The 14,776-nt window shown below is 49.1% G+C and overlaps 4 protein-coding genes across 4 annotated transcripts; 2 read left to right on the forward strand and 2 right to left on the reverse strand.

Annotated features, from left to right (window-relative positions):
* The first annotated feature begins 1,402 nt into the window (after positions 1-1,402).
* On the forward strand, positions 1,403-3,387 carry BDV27DRAFT_131328 (SAP domain-containing protein). The gene has a single exon (XM_032067612.1). It carries the CDS (start codon positions 2,094-2,096, stop codon positions 3,012-3,014), a length of 921 nt encoding a protein of 306 aa, XP_031925593.1. The 5' UTR covers positions 1,403-2,093; the 3' UTR covers positions 3,015-3,387.
* A 2,323-nt stretch (positions 3,388-5,710) lies between these two features.
* On the forward strand, positions 5,711-10,796 carry BDV27DRAFT_16865 (uncharacterized protein). The gene is made up of 2 exons (XM_032074829.1): positions 5,711-5,933; positions 5,988-10,796. Exon 2 carries the CDS (start codon positions 6,110-6,112, stop codon positions 10,754-10,756), a length of 4,647 nt encoding a protein of 1,548 aa, XP_031925594.1. The 5' UTR covers positions 5,711-5,933; positions 5,988-6,109; the 3' UTR covers positions 10,757-10,796.
* Positions 10,797-11,344: 548 nt separating this feature from the next.
* On the reverse strand, positions 11,345-13,263 carry BDV27DRAFT_131332 (putative mitochondrial carrier protein). The gene is made up of 2 exons (XM_032067613.1): positions 13,014-13,263; positions 11,345-12,946 (listed from the first exon to the last, which is right to left on the reverse strand). The coding sequence occupies exons 1-2, from the start codon at positions 13,047-13,049 to the stop codon at positions 11,522-11,524; spliced, it is 1,461 nt and encodes a 486-aa protein (XP_031925595.1). The 5' UTR covers positions 13,050-13,263; the 3' UTR covers positions 11,345-11,521.
* Positions 13,264-13,435: 172 nt separating this feature from the next.
* On the reverse strand, positions 13,436-14,414 carry BDV27DRAFT_131333 (histone H4). Its single transcript, XM_032067614.1, has 2 exons — positions 14,287-14,414; positions 13,436-14,063 (listed from the first exon to the last, which is right to left on the reverse strand). The coding sequence occupies exons 1-2, from the start codon at positions 14,294-14,296 to the stop codon at positions 13,762-13,764; spliced, it is 312 nt and encodes a 103-aa protein (XP_031925596.1). The 5' UTR covers positions 14,297-14,414; the 3' UTR covers positions 13,436-13,761.
* Between the last annotated feature and the right edge of the window lie 362 nt (positions 14,415-14,776).

A 14,776-nucleotide genomic window follows, 5' to 3' on the forward strand; every position in this document is an offset into this window, starting at 1 on the left:
AAAAAAAAAAGAAAAAGAAAAAGAAAAAGAAAAAGTCACAACTGAACCGAAACGATCTTTGCGCGATGACCCACATTACAAGGTACGCAAGACTCTCGGACTCCAGGTATTCCATAATGCAAGGGGTTAACTTGGCTTGCCATGCAGGGGTACCGAAACTCAAAGCTCATAAATAGACTCCAAGAGTTCTCGATTTGAATCTCCTTTCAAGTACACGTTTCAAATCGAATCTGTCCATCTTTCACTCTCTTGATATGTAAACGACTGAAACGAAAGTGGAGCGAAAAGGCTTGCTTTGACTGTCAGATTAAAATATCGATGTCGGGTAATCGGCACGTGGGTCACGGGAACTCTTCCAGGGACTTGCCGAGTTAAAGCTCGGCTAAACTAAACTACAACTTCGATCCAGTTAAGATGGAGGTTATTACCGACCACGGCTGGTGATCTTTATTTGGTGTGTGTCCAGATGATTGAGGCTTACGTTTCATCTGTTATGATTGCCAAACTCTTTTTTGCTGCAGTAGATATACGCACATTATGCAAGGTATGTACTAGTACGTTATGGTGGAAAAAGAATGTTAGGGAATGCACTACCAGCCTTATATTAGCACAGGTGAAACAAGATCTGCCCTGATGTTCCAAACGTTAACTATATCTTGGACTGTCTGCTATTGGTCCTTATAAACTGGTGAAGTGTGGTCCAAAATCTTAGTTATGCTGTCTACACAGGTCCAAGAAATGGGGCAACCAGAAAAACAGCTCTCGTAAACTCCGAGCTGGCTTCGGTTGATGTAGCATCTGACAGATGTAGACTCGATCTACTTGCTCTCATAATTGCCGACTTGGTGAATGCACTCGAGGTTTTAGCGCTGATACCAAAAAGCCTATGTTTTACTGATAGACGCAGCAGAACCACTCCTAAGGAATGGTTTGGCGCTCTTCCAGATCATAGATGATCACTAAACCCCTTAAGCGAAAACGATAATGACAACTTCGTCTATTCCATGAAACTACAGATGCCTATGACCTACATACTCCTTCGGTCAACAATCCCTCGGGCGCAAAAATATAAGAACACGTTCGGGATAACAGATTTATAACTTTGCTTTAACTCTCGTTCTACAGGACCTTTAGGGTGTTGTCGCCTGCAAGTATCTCACAAGGACAAAGCTAACTATCATGGGCGTAGTGGCAGTGATGTGACAGCTACCATTATCCTGCCTTGTTCTCTAAGTAGGTTATAGTCACGGGATAATTTTGTACTCATGAAAGTAGACCGTTGTGTTTGCCAAAACCATGGATGTCGCCCAACGCTCATAGATCACATGATGATGATATCGGTGGCGCCGTGGCGCGGAGCACGGAGAGTTGCCACAGCCACGTCTCGCTTGCCATGTCATCACTTTCTTTCCAGCTTCCCGCCTCGTTCAGCTACCAACAGTCAGTGCTCTGATAAGCTCATATTCCCTATCCGAACGTATTGCGATCAATTTCATCACAGCAGTGCCTTCTGCGGTCCAGTTGGCAAACTGCTATTGGAAGCTATAAGCATGATTCGAAACTACGGAATCCTTCTGATGAGACACCGCCATCAACAGGAGCTAACCGGCCCTTGCGTAGCCCCTTCCTCTTTACTCAGTAATATTGTGTGACTACAGTAGAACTTATTCGGATGTTCAGCTTCGAGATCCCGTGTCTGAGGGAGTAACCAAGGATTTCCTCTCATAGGCAGAAAGCCTCTTCGAGGGGGTGAAATCTACACTAACCCACGTGACTATATATCCCGATTGGGAAGTCAGCCGCAGATAGGTCAGGTGTCTGCTACCGCGTCAACGCGACGTTTCTACCAAGAGCTCAGTTCAACCTTGCCCTCTGGCTACACCATCTATTAACTTTTCAATACCAATCCGAATCAACGATACTACTTGTCGCATGATCGCATGACTGCTGACGAATAATATATTTTTCATCAATTTTACGCGCTGAACCCGCGCCATCCGCTCATCTTTTCCGTCGCCCAGTGGTTATCGCGCCCAACGAATCGCCGCTCTTCTCCGAACGTTATCGACCATTGACGATCCATTTCATCAAAAATGGCCACCGACTACAGCAAGAAGACTAATGCCGAGCTAGTGGAGATCCTCAAGTCTCGCTCCTTGCCTCACACTGGCAAGAAGGCGGAGATGGTTGCCCGCCTCCAGGAGGATGACAACAGCAAGGCACAGACTGCAGCGCCAGCCGCAAAAGCCGATAACGCAGAAGATGTGATTGACTGGGAGGACGATGATGTGCCTGCCGCAGATGCTGCTGCAGCGAAGCCGTCAACGGAGGCTGGTGCTGCAGCGATCGCTGCAGGTGGTCAGGGCGCTGTCTCTAACCCGACTGCAGTTCCGAACCAGCAGCAAGACACCAACCCCGCCACTACAAATGATCTTAAGGTAGAATCTAATGGGGATGCTGCCCCTACTGCACAAGAGGGAACGGAGGCAGCACCCGCTGAGACCGCTGAGACGACTGAGGCCGCTTCGGCTGAGGAGAAGCCAGCGCCCGACTACTCCATTGGCCTTTCCGTTACCGACATGGAAGAGGAATTGAAGAAGCGTAAGGCTCGTGCCGAAAAATTTGGCATTACTGAAGATTCGAAGACCGCAATCGAAGAAGCGGAGAGAAAACTTGAGAGGGCTAAACGGTTTGGTGCTGCACCCGAGGAACCGGCTGCAACTGGAGTTAGCAAGTTGGACCAGGCACTTCCCAGCGAGAAGGCCCGCAAGAGGGGTCGCGGCGAGAATGATCAAGGCAAGCGGGGAGGCAAAAGACGGGATTTCGGTGGGAGGAACAGGAATCAGAATCAGAATCAGAACCAGAACCAGAACCAGAACCGGCGACGGGGTCAGGGTAACCGTAACCAAGGTCAAAACCAACGCAGCAATGAGAAGCCTGCCAGCAGCGGCTTGAGTGAGAAGGATAAGCTCGCTCTGGAGGCTAGGAAGAAGCGATTTGGGGCTGCTGCGTGATTAGATCCATGTTTCATTACCACTTCTACTTGTTTTTCTAAACATGGCGCGATTTCATAGGCGTTTTGAGGGAATCATTACTGTGGAATCTTAGTATATGCATTTACCATATTACACGGAACGTCTCTCCCCCTTTTTTCTTCCTTTTCATATTTTTCTTTTCTTTTGTTGAAAAGTCACCAGCAACGTGGGGGTTAACCGGAATAGCTAATAGTAATACGAGACACTCGTACTACTTGCAGAGTACGTACATACAAGTGAGTGCGCTATTAGACTAATATGGCGAGCCTGGTTCGAAACCTGTAATAGGCAAACGGATCTACAGGAAGGATAGAGACAATGTAACTAAATTGGGAGCATGGACCGATTAGCGTCACAGAAATATGTAGTACCTTTATCAGTATATTTTCTTTTTCTTCTTTCTCCCCCCTTTCTTCCGTAGCATGCTATATGCTGTCCTACGTTATCATGTTGGAGTCAAACTCGTGGAAGTGGCGGAATACACACGAGTCAGCTGAAAAGTGCAGGACGGATTCCGTTCCTGCAGCAAACCAGCGCCCACTTCGCTCGGAATAGTATGTCGACTAATTTCCTGGTCGGATCTGATCGACAACTCGCTAAGTGCGCAGAATGATCGCTATTGCAGAAGGACAGAAGTACAGGTTTGGTCTTTACTTCAACTACTCTCTTTAGTCTGTCTGAACGTTCACGTCGAATTTCCTCTCTCAACCAGTCCGATCACGCAGGCTGGGCCAACATCTCGAGATTTTCTACGCCGATCCGTGATTGGTATTTGGAATATTTGTCTAGACTCCCGTACTTGCTGCGGCACAGCGACAATGTTTTCACACCCGTTAAAGCACGTTCGAATTTACCGCCGTCCCCACAGGGGCCGGAAGTATCACGGAGGCCTCTGCTTTGGTCTGGCGAATCCCTCACCGCAGTTGCCTTTTGCCCATGGGTGCTAAGCCTGGCGGATTGAACCCATGTCGCCTCGCGCGTGCCCGTCAGGCCGTCTTCCGTCAATCAGGATCGCCCATGGCCGGTTCTCCATTTAGCGGCGGATCAAGGACCCACGGCTCAGCGTCCCCACACACAAAGGATACATACAGGACGGGGCGATTTTTCACTTGGGGCCCATCCTAATTGACCCCGGGGTCTCAGCTTCTTTGTCCGGGATGTCCTTTCACGTCTATGAGTGGTTCTTGTTTGTTATATTATGAATTCTCTTGAGACCTATCCTTTTGACCCGTTTCGGCCGTGAATTTATCTGTCACCCCACGGATACGATGGAGAATTTGTTGTGTGTATTCAAAGGTTCGCCCCGAACCTTTCGGCGTACCAGAGAGTAGAATCTATGGTTATGGTGACGGGAAAGCAAAAGCTACGCCAATATGTGTCAGGCATAGAGCACTCTGGCACTTGGGTATGGTCGATTTTCAGAATACATCTTGGATAGGGTTGTATAGAGGGGAGACGGTGGGCGAGAGGCCCATCTCGTTAGAGTACGAAACGGCTCGTGTAGGAATTGTAAATTGTCATGTTGAACAAGGCAAAAAAGAGCGTCGTACATGCATGATGATGATCGATTAGTGGTGTTCGGCCTCGCCGGGGGGACGATCGCAAGTCACTGACCACCACCTGACTTGGGGACCATCCATTACTAAGAAAAGAAAATCTTCGTAAGAAATTGTCCGAATTCCATCCTATCACAGCTTGTATACCGACACACAGACCAAATAGAGCTCTGGACTACTGCAGTACCGCATTACCAACAGATTTGCTGATGCCTGCATCTGCCATCTGGGTGTCTGCTTAACGAGGGGCTTTTGGCGAAAGTGCCGATTGCGCATACGACGGACTTTTCCGCTATCTCACGCCACTCAACCCCATTCCAACCTGTCAACTGCCATATTCCAATGTATCCAATCCGCCGAGGCCATAATACTTACCAGTCGGAGCAAACTGACTGGGTCCCTGTACTGGACCTGTCCTTGACTTCTGTCCTCTGTCGTGCACGTTCCTTTTACGGTTGACGGAGATCCACTCCCTGTCGGGGTCGTGTTTTTAGAGGAAATCTACACTATCGTTACCTTTCTTGTCGATTCTTGGCGATTCTAAATTATCGAAGGCTTAAAACAATCCCTAACAGAAACAAAGTTACCCGTCCTCGCACCAATAGTCTCCCCGGTCACATCTGTGCTCGACAACGGGTCCGATGTCGATCGCACAGAGCCATCCTGGATTTCTCTCTGCGGTCTCTATATGGGTACTTAGTCTGCGAATAGAAACCATGTCTCCCCGCTGTGCCGGGCTGTCTTGGTATGGTCCAAATTAGCGCTGGGCACATTCTTGAACTTGAAAAGTCCAGATTGTCCCAAGGCTCCTCGCTCCATGATCTAAATTCGGCTCGTTAAAATTCTTTCTCACATTTTTCTTTCTTTTAATTCTTGCACAGCTGGTCTCTGTGTCAACGTTACTAAATTACTACTATCTTCTATCGTCCTTTTTAAAAATTTCTCCTCTGACGTGGTCGTGCAGACACAGCTCCCGACAGTCAACAACTTTGCATTGCATGTTAGCCACAGTGGGCTGTGGCGGAGTACATGCAAGCTGTCCGGTCCTTCTTCAAAATAATAAAAAAAGGAAATTGACCGCTCTTAAGTATTTCGCTATCTTGGATATTATTACATCACTATCTCCCCTCGTATAGAGAAGAGGTCACCGAGGTTTCTGACAAAGTTACCTTCGCTCTACTTTCTTTGCCCTTCTTTTGGTGCTTATCTGTCCCACCAATAGATATTCCCCCCACACGATTAATATTTATTTTCCCCCGACTTCTTACTATACGACCCGTTTAAACATGTTGACACGGGTGCATTGATTGCTGGCCAATTTTTCTAGTCTTGATAATGGAAGGTAGGTAAATATCGGCTTCCATACCGCATCTTAGTGTGATGCTTACATCGTTAGCGGTTCTATTAGAAGCAGTGATCATTATTTAGCCGGGATGATTCCATGGCCATACTGTATTTCACCCACGGTTGGATTATTAGTCTTCGGACTGGAGCTGGAAATTGGACTCAGGTAGCACCATGGCGTCGCACAAGTCTGAGAGCGGTCGAATACCGCGATTAAAGGACCTTGCGTCCCAGTCGCGAAACGCACCACTGCCTGTTATCAATGCATCGGCGAGAGTTGCTAATTCCTCAATTTCGCTGTCATCAGCACTGCGCATGACAAGGCCTACAAACATTAGAACCGGGGCCAACAAGGGGTCATCTCTATCCCACACTGATTCAGGTCATCCTGTAGCACCATCGAAGCCTCCTAAAATACCCTCTACGCACAATGCTCGCTCGTTGTTACCTCCACGAGCAGCTACGCATCCGCTGCCGTCAGTAGCTCGCTCTACCCCAAGTGTGTTAAATACTGAACGAGGACCACCGCTACGGGTAAACACTGAGACACCTTCCAATTCACTGACTGTTGATTATCAACAGCCTGTCCGTGGTAAACCACGGAATGTTCTTCGGAGGAAGGCACCGACTATTGGTCAACACACTGGGAATAACAAGTCAATCACCGAGGGGACAAAGCCCGAAAAGCTAAATGTTATGATTCCAGATACTACCCCTCCGGACCAAGTCATGGATGGAAGTTCCCCACTCCCGCGGCGTCAAACCGAGTCTATAAAGGAAACATTTTCGCCATACATACCTCAGGATACAACTGTGGGAGGAACCCCCGAACAGCATGCTCACAATGGACCAAAGGAGCTTGCAAGTCTACGAACTACTATCAATACGCAAAACCTACCTCCTCCAACGCCTATATTCGCCTCGGCCAGTAGTCCATCAACAAGATACTCTGGCTCACCGGGTATGTGGAGTAGGACATCTACGCCCACATCCTTATCTTCCTATTCCCCAGGAATTGTACAACCGGTTAAGGCCGTACCCCGTATCAGACAACCAAGCCCATCTCAAACCAGACTTCCTGTCTCGTCGCGGCAGGCACAACAAATATCGCAAGAACATTCAGTCCAGTCGAGGGCTAACAAGTCCCCTGGTTCCGTCCCAGAGCTGAGCGCAAACTCTTCTTGTAAAAGCGGAAGTCAGGATTCTGCAGTGAAAGGGTTGACAGTGGATACTTCCACTATTTCTGGCAGCCTTTCCTCTAGGAAAACAGTCGCCAAGTCTTGTCTCCCGAGAAAGACACAAGAGAAGGCTGTCACAGAGTCCGGCTCCTCAAGCAAAGAGACCTCCCAAGCTATTCGATCACCTGAGAGCACTAAAGTAAATGGAGCCCAGGAAATTGAAAGCAATGCTACGCACATACCAGCACGACCAAGTAGGGAGGGAACACATATGTTGCAGGTGGAGCCGTCACCCGTTGTCCGAAGTAACCTGTTACCTGATACAGTGACAAGCCATAAAAGACGTCCATCAGTGGAAAGCTCATTCACTTCTGAGAGACTTCCGCCAGGCTCCATTCAATCGGCGTCAACTTCAGTGGATTCACTACCGTCGAGGAGTCCTTCTCAACTGCCTTCCCGTCTGTCACCTGAGCTTTCAAGAAAACCCCCACGGGCCTCAATAAAAGAAACAAAGGCGCGACCGGCACATCAGACACCGACAAGCCCATCCAAGAGTCGAAGATTTGGGCTGTTCACCAAGAAGTCCAAGCCTGAATTGGAAACACAATCGTCTGAAGGAAGTCGTACAGCTCGAAAGGGCCCATCTGCGGGAACAGGGCACGAAGGATACGGCAAGTACGCACAACGCGGTCGAAGGACAAGCGTCACCAGTAGCGGGTCTAGGACAAGATCAACTAGCACGGTGAGAAGTGCATCTAGATCTGTCTCTAGTAAAGGAAGCATGAACAGTCGCCCAGAAATGGAACTCGATGATTTCTTGCTTGATCGTCTCGAACCTGTCTTTATCAATGGTGGAGGTGTTGATGGTACGGCATTGGCTCGAACACAGAGTGAGCAAAGCTCAAGTGGCCTCAGCACAAGCTCTGCCACGAGCCTACCCCAGGAGGCCACAACCCCAAAGCCCTACGGCTATTCCACCGAATCATTGACGTCGTCGACCAATACCATTGGTAAGCTTGAAAAGACCGGTCAGGAAACCACCCCAGAAAAGAACGTGCGGGCAGCCCCTGCATCTATTCACCAGTCAAAGACTCGCTATACTGAAAATTTGGAGAAGCCAATTTCAAGCTCACATGTCGGTTCTGAGAGACCACAACCACGTGCAATTGGCTCTGGGCAACCTCGCCCAGGTGCTAGGGGTTCACCAAATTCTGTGAAGACAAATGGGGTGACGAGTCAGTCAAATAAGTCACCCAAGAAAGGATTAGGTCTCAAATGGAATTTTTTCCAGAAAAGCCGCGACACTAAAAATGCCGAGAGTGAAGTTCCACTCCCACCTCATCGTGTCCAAGCCACGGTATCGCCAACAGCAGCAGCAGCAGTTCGTCGGCCTATTGCGCATTATGCTTTGGTTGATGTTGACTCTGACACCTTGGAGGATATTATACGGAATGTTGAAGATTCACCGCCAACTGAGGAGGAAAAGATAGATACTCCAGTGGAGATCCCAGCGGCCTTGAATATTAAGAGGCCTAGCGAATCTATTTTGCTGCCGTCCCCTCCTAAGCTGAACGGCGAATTCAAGGCTTCTACGAAAGTCTACTTCAATAGGGATCCGGTGCCTCCCAGCTCCCCACATCTAGCAGAACCCCCGGAAGAGCAGCGCCCAACACGCCTTGCATCGGTCGGTCGGATACCACGTGTAGTCTCGAGAAGAGACAGGCAGCACAAACCGGCTTTTCAATCCTTCTCGAGGCCATTCAGTATGGCTGATTCCCCTTCGATCGCAGCTCCCGTGGCAACTACTCTATCTGACTACTCGCCGCCGGGCTTACCCGCACTGGAGGCTCAAACAGGGACGTATCATGGGAATCCGTCAAGCTTTGCCTTTGATTTTACTCAACCATTTGGCGACCCTACGGGCCGTAGCGTTTTGGACTTTCTTGCTGGACCTTACTCCTCGGACCAATTCTTGACATTCTATCCTAGAAAGGATTCAACGACGACCATAACAAGTTCAAGTGGCTCAGAGAGCCTAGCAGCAGTCACAGCTGTTATCCCGGAGCCTGAGTCGGCTTTAACTGAGGATGAAGTATGGGGAGAATATGATGACCTCATTGACCATGTTCTCTCTCCTGAAACTGCGAGGGCTCGTTGTCCAGGTGATTCAGAGGCGGATGAGAAGTTTGAACTGGCCGCTATGGCAAGTAGAGCTCTTCAAGCTGAACTCAACGGACTCTCCGATCGCCAGGCGTTTTCCACAGCTGTTGAGAACCCGGCTGTAGCACTCACTCCGGCATCTCCAACTTCAAGCACCGGGTCTTTCCACCTGAGGCGATCCAAGATTGCCCCAACTCTACACTCGTCACTTGTGCCTTCTAGTCAACCCTCGTTTAGTGACATAATTGCCTGTTACCATAATGATGGAAGTGTAGAAAGCCTACATGGGGAGAACCAACATAATTTATCGACCCCATCCCTGTCCATTGAGCAGCAGTCCAGCTTCCTCACATCGCCTTCTTTGAATCCCTCACCAAGCTTCGAAACCTGTCGGCAACGAAATACAATTTTGTTTGATATCGCTGAGCGTGACCGGGAGGGACCGACAGCACAAACCAACATCAGATCGGGGTCACTCATGACTAGTCGATGGTTGTCCTTCGGAAGGGTTCTATTCAGCCCTGCACATAATCACATCAAAACCGGAGAGGAAGAGCGGATCCTAGTAGTGGATGGACTAGGAAACGATGACTGGTCGTTTTACTGTGCTTTGACATATCCTAATGCAGAAGTGTACAACCTGAACGATGCACCAACTCCGACAGCATCCAAACATCCAGACGCCTGGCAACCGCCATCAAACCACCACACTATCCACCATGCAAGCCTTGAGGATCGATTTCCATTTCCTAAAAGATACTTCGCAGTGACTGTTCTGCGCTTCCCCGCAGCATGCTCCGAATATGTTCAAGATAATATCATCTCAGAGTGCAAGCGTGTGCTGCGCCCCGGGGGCTACATGGAGATGAGTCTACTCGATCTCGACATGGTGAATATGGGGATCCGCACCCGAAAGGCTGTCAGAAATCTGAAGGAGAGGACCTACCTAACAGACCCCAGTATCAGCCTCAAGCCTTCAAGCGACAGCATACAACGCCTTCTGGGACGACACGGGTTCGACAATCTACGACGCTGTATGGTACGGATTCCAGTCGCAGGAATGATCGTGAGATCATCAGCCTCGTCCTCATCCACATCATCCTCGAATCCATCCACATTAGCGGTGACAGCCACCTCCTCAACCGCACTGTCACACCCCTCCAACTCATCGATAGGCGCCCAGGCAAAAGCCCATAGCAAATCATCCTCCAACGACACCGACCTATCCCTCGGCGATCTCCTTTCGGACCCATTCCCTTCCCCTTCCAACGACGAATCCATCCGGAAAATCGTCGCCAGAGTCGGTCGCTGGTGGTACACAAGGTGCTATGAGATACCCGTCCTAGCGAACGGCGACGCAGGCCTCAGCATCTGGTCCGATAAGAAGGTACTCCGCGAATGCCAGAAGCGAGGCACCGGGTTTCGGCTCTTAATCGCATATGCACAGAAGCCGAGCGAGAAACGCAGAACAGCAAGCGTTTAGACGGCAATTCTTGCCGCTCATGAAATTTCATGATAAATTACGACGAATTGACGATTTATGAATGAACTATTATATTCTCATTAATATTCTACGAACCGACATGACGGCGTTTCAGTTGTCACGAATATTACCGATAATTTACTACGCATACCGGCAACGGTCAGAGGAAGACAAAAACAGATTGTTATGATACCTTTCATTTTTTTTGTTTTATGTTCTGGTTTTATTTGAGACACAGATGATTTACGGGTTTCAAAGACTTTGTATGTGTGCATATTGTTCTTCTGTCTGAGGACTGTTTGTTCTGCTTGCATACCTGGAGGCTGTCTGAACACCTATGGTTAATTTGTTCGTCTAGCATCTTTACTTCCTTTTTTTTTTTTATAGCTTTCTTGATGAACGCAAAGTGTTCTGCGTTCCTGTTATTCGTTTGATGTAACGCCTCTTTTTACTTACTGAACTGCCTGGAGCAGGGATGGACATGATAATAATCTAACATTGTACAACGGGAGATTCGTTTTACCAAGTAAGCGTACAAGGATAACGTGCTAAACCATTCATACTATGAGAGAATACCTACACGGTAGACGCATGTACTATATAATCTCCATGTTGCTACTCCATGCTATTATTACTGAGACACCGGAAAAACAAATACAACACAATGACATGAACACGCATTTAGCGCCGAATCGACTGCGCAAAATATCTACAATCTCGCTGAACGTCATCAACATACACATAAAAGTAAGATAAAGGATGGAGCTACTCCTTTCCATACCTCTCTTTCTCCCAGAACCAATGGTATAAGCTCCTCCACTCGGTCGCTTCATCTTCCACATAATCTCCCACCAACTCTGCCGTCTCGTTTCCCTCCGGCAGGTCTAGTGTTGGGGAAACAGGGCCGCTAGAACTCATTTCGACAGCTACATTGCCCGCATTGTGATCAAGAACGCTGGCATCCGTATCCTTGACTTTCTCTGCGAGGTCGCGGGCACCTTCCCGGGCTGCTTCGGCCCATTCCTCAGCTTGCTGGCGGGCTCGCTCGATCAATTCATCCGCTGTAGGGTATCGTCTCAAGGCAATGAGGAGAAGATAGTAGCTCTGTACAATGATGGAGTATACTGCGTCCTTTGCGAGCATGGTGAACCCGTGGGAGAAGAAGCCTTTGAGTACTTCGCCTGGTAGACCTGCGTAGAGAGCTTGGATGCCTTCCGTACGGGCTACACTAACAACATTGGAAATGATGGGCGGTATCAATGACAGTCCATCGTCGGAGTCATCTTTCTCCCCATTATTGGTTGATGGGGTGACACTCGAGCCGGTAACTTGAGCTCGAGTCTTAGCCATGGAAACCGGATACGTGATTGATGACGCAGCCGACTTGCTGATAGCAGCTAACAGGAAGGTAGTAGCCGCGGACGGTTTTCCACGCTTGTCCCGTGGGAAAAGGCTATGCTTTAAGAACTCATTCAGGAAAAATGTAATGGACGGGTTCAGCGTAAGGATAAGTGAAGCCGAATAACCCGACCAGAAACCTTTGATACCCTTCTCGGCTCGAATACGAGCAGCAATATCCCTAGTGCTGGCTGAAGACTTCGAGGTCTGCTTCCGCGCCACAATATTGGCCAACGGTGTTGTGAACAGTTTCGCAAACGCGCCCGCTAAAACACCGACGGCTAGTTCGTCCAATATAGGTAGAACTACATGCTTCCCGCCTTTCCGGGAGGGACCATACCGCGCATTAATCCTCCGCTGTCTGAAGAATCCGTACGCTAGGAAGAACAAGAACGAGTCGGCCACGGTTTTGATCGTATCTTGGGCAAGACCGGTGTAAAAGCTTCCATGTCCCTCTTTGGCGTAGATCTTGCGTGCCGCGTCTAGAATGTCGGTGTATTCTTTCTCGTCTTCTTCATTACTGTCCTCCGTGTCTTTGTCCTGCCCTTCCGTCTTTTCGTCTTCACTCTCTCCTTTAGTTTTCGCTGTCTTTTTTGGGCTGCATTGGTTCTGTGTTTGCAGTCGGGCAATGATAAGACTCAGGGGGTACGTAGCGACATTCGATATAGCCGCTCCCACGGCACCAGCTACTGCATTTCCCAGAGCTGGAAGTGCTGGGCCACGGAGGGCGGCTGTTTTCCAGTCTTTGTTCGGTCGGGGTTCTTCGTATCGCTGGTAAAGGGAGTAGGTATCCTGTAGTCCAATCGGTGTTTAGAAAATGAGATCCCGTACGAAGTGAGCAACGCCAGTGTAAGCATACCAACTCAGGATTATATGACACTGCATACTCGGACATTTTGTCCAAGAAAAATTGCAGTGTAGGGTCTCAGTCCAGCTGGGGAAAGCTGTGATCGAAGTGGGGAATTATGCGGAGTAAATGTAAAGGTCGATAATAATGCTCAGGTCGCGGATTGTGGGATCAAAATTGAATACAGAGCAGCCGAGGATGGGCTCATATCGAATAGATATGAAGTAGAAATGGATCGAATCGTTATCATGCAATGTCCAGATGATTAGTATGTAGAGGTCTTCTCGTTAAGCATCGGCCGAGGTTCAAAACCTTGGATTGGCAATAACGTCATGCTCACGTGTGGCCCGTGCATGGAACGGTCGCGGCATGTGATCCTGGATGCAGCTGTGAATCTTCAATATTATCTTTGTCTACGAAATTTGAATTGAAAGTATATGTTACTAGGTAGTTTGATTGTTATTCCAATGAGTCTACATAAAAGTTCAACCCATTGCTCCCTCCAACCGAAACCGTACCAAGCCCGACAAAATACCATCCTTCAGGATAAAAAAGAAAACCGACCGTCCCAAAACCCCGTACCCAGTGATAATCATGACGCAGATTCCATGAAAAAGAAAATTGATTGAGAAACAAGTATCACACCGTAAAGCGCTCAGCACCTCCGTCCATTCGAGCCAGCGAGAATCGGTCGTGTGACGACAACCGCCATTACACGTCGGACGAGGAACAAAACAAAAAGAAATCGAGGGCGGGGCATTTAGCCACCGAAACCGTAGAGGGTGCGGCCCTGGCGCTTGAGGGCGTAGACCACGTCCAGCGAGGTGACGGTCTTACGCTTGGCGTGCTCGGTGTAGGTAACGGCATCACGAATGACAGACTCGAGGAAGGATTTAAGGACACCACGGGTCTCCTCATAGATCATGGCGGAGATACGCTTGACACCACCACGGCGAGCGAGACGACGGATGGCGGGCTTGGTGATACCCTGGATGTTGTCACGCAAGATCTTGCGGTGACGCTTGGCGCCACCCTTTCCGAGACCCTTACCACCTTTGCCGCCTAAAGGAAATGGAAGTCAGTAAGAGTTAACGACGGTCTGATGTAAGTAGGCTAGGGAGTGTCCATAGAAAGCCAGAGGGCGGATGGGATATTGGATGCAAGGCACTGTCTGCCTCAGGCCATCACATGACATCACGTGTCCCCAGGGGTGCATCATCAACTTGGATGCCGACGATGCTGAGAGTTTTCGACGACCAAAGGAAAAGGACAGGAAAGTACTTACGTCCTGACATGTTGTCTAAAGTTCAAGTAGGATGAAAAGAGATGGAAATCGATGAGATATAGATGGAAACGGTGGGTTGTAGGGCGATAGACGCGACGCGTTGCGGGCCGGTTGCTGAAATCAGAGGTTGCAAGAAGAAGGGGGAAAAGAGCGTCAGAAAAGGCTTGGTAAAGAGAGGGGCTGTAGCTTATATAGCTTTTCCGGGCGGGCGGCAAGGGAAAGGGTGATTTCGCCTGAGAATTTCCCACAGGGTTAATGACTAATCGCAGGAGGATGCCCTGGGACAGTCAAAAGCAATGCAGCGTGTTGATTGGCGGGTAGCGGGGGTGAAAAAGGGCGTTATGAACGACCGCTTTCAAGCCCGTGTTTTTGGGCGTTCGTTGTTGGCGCATCACCCGCTGGAACGTGGACCCCGAGGGGGGCGGGTCCCCAGGTCACGTGAGTTTGACATCGGATATCTCAACCTCTTTGTCGAAGGCTTCCTACACTC

The sequence above is a fragment of the Aspergillus caelatus genome (assembly GCF_009193585.1).
Source record: "Aspergillus caelatus strain CBS 763.97 unplaced genomic scaffold BDV27scaffold_139, whole genome shotgun sequence".
Lineage (NCBI taxonomy): Eukaryota > Fungi > Ascomycota > Eurotiomycetes > Eurotiales > Aspergillaceae > Aspergillus > Aspergillus caelatus.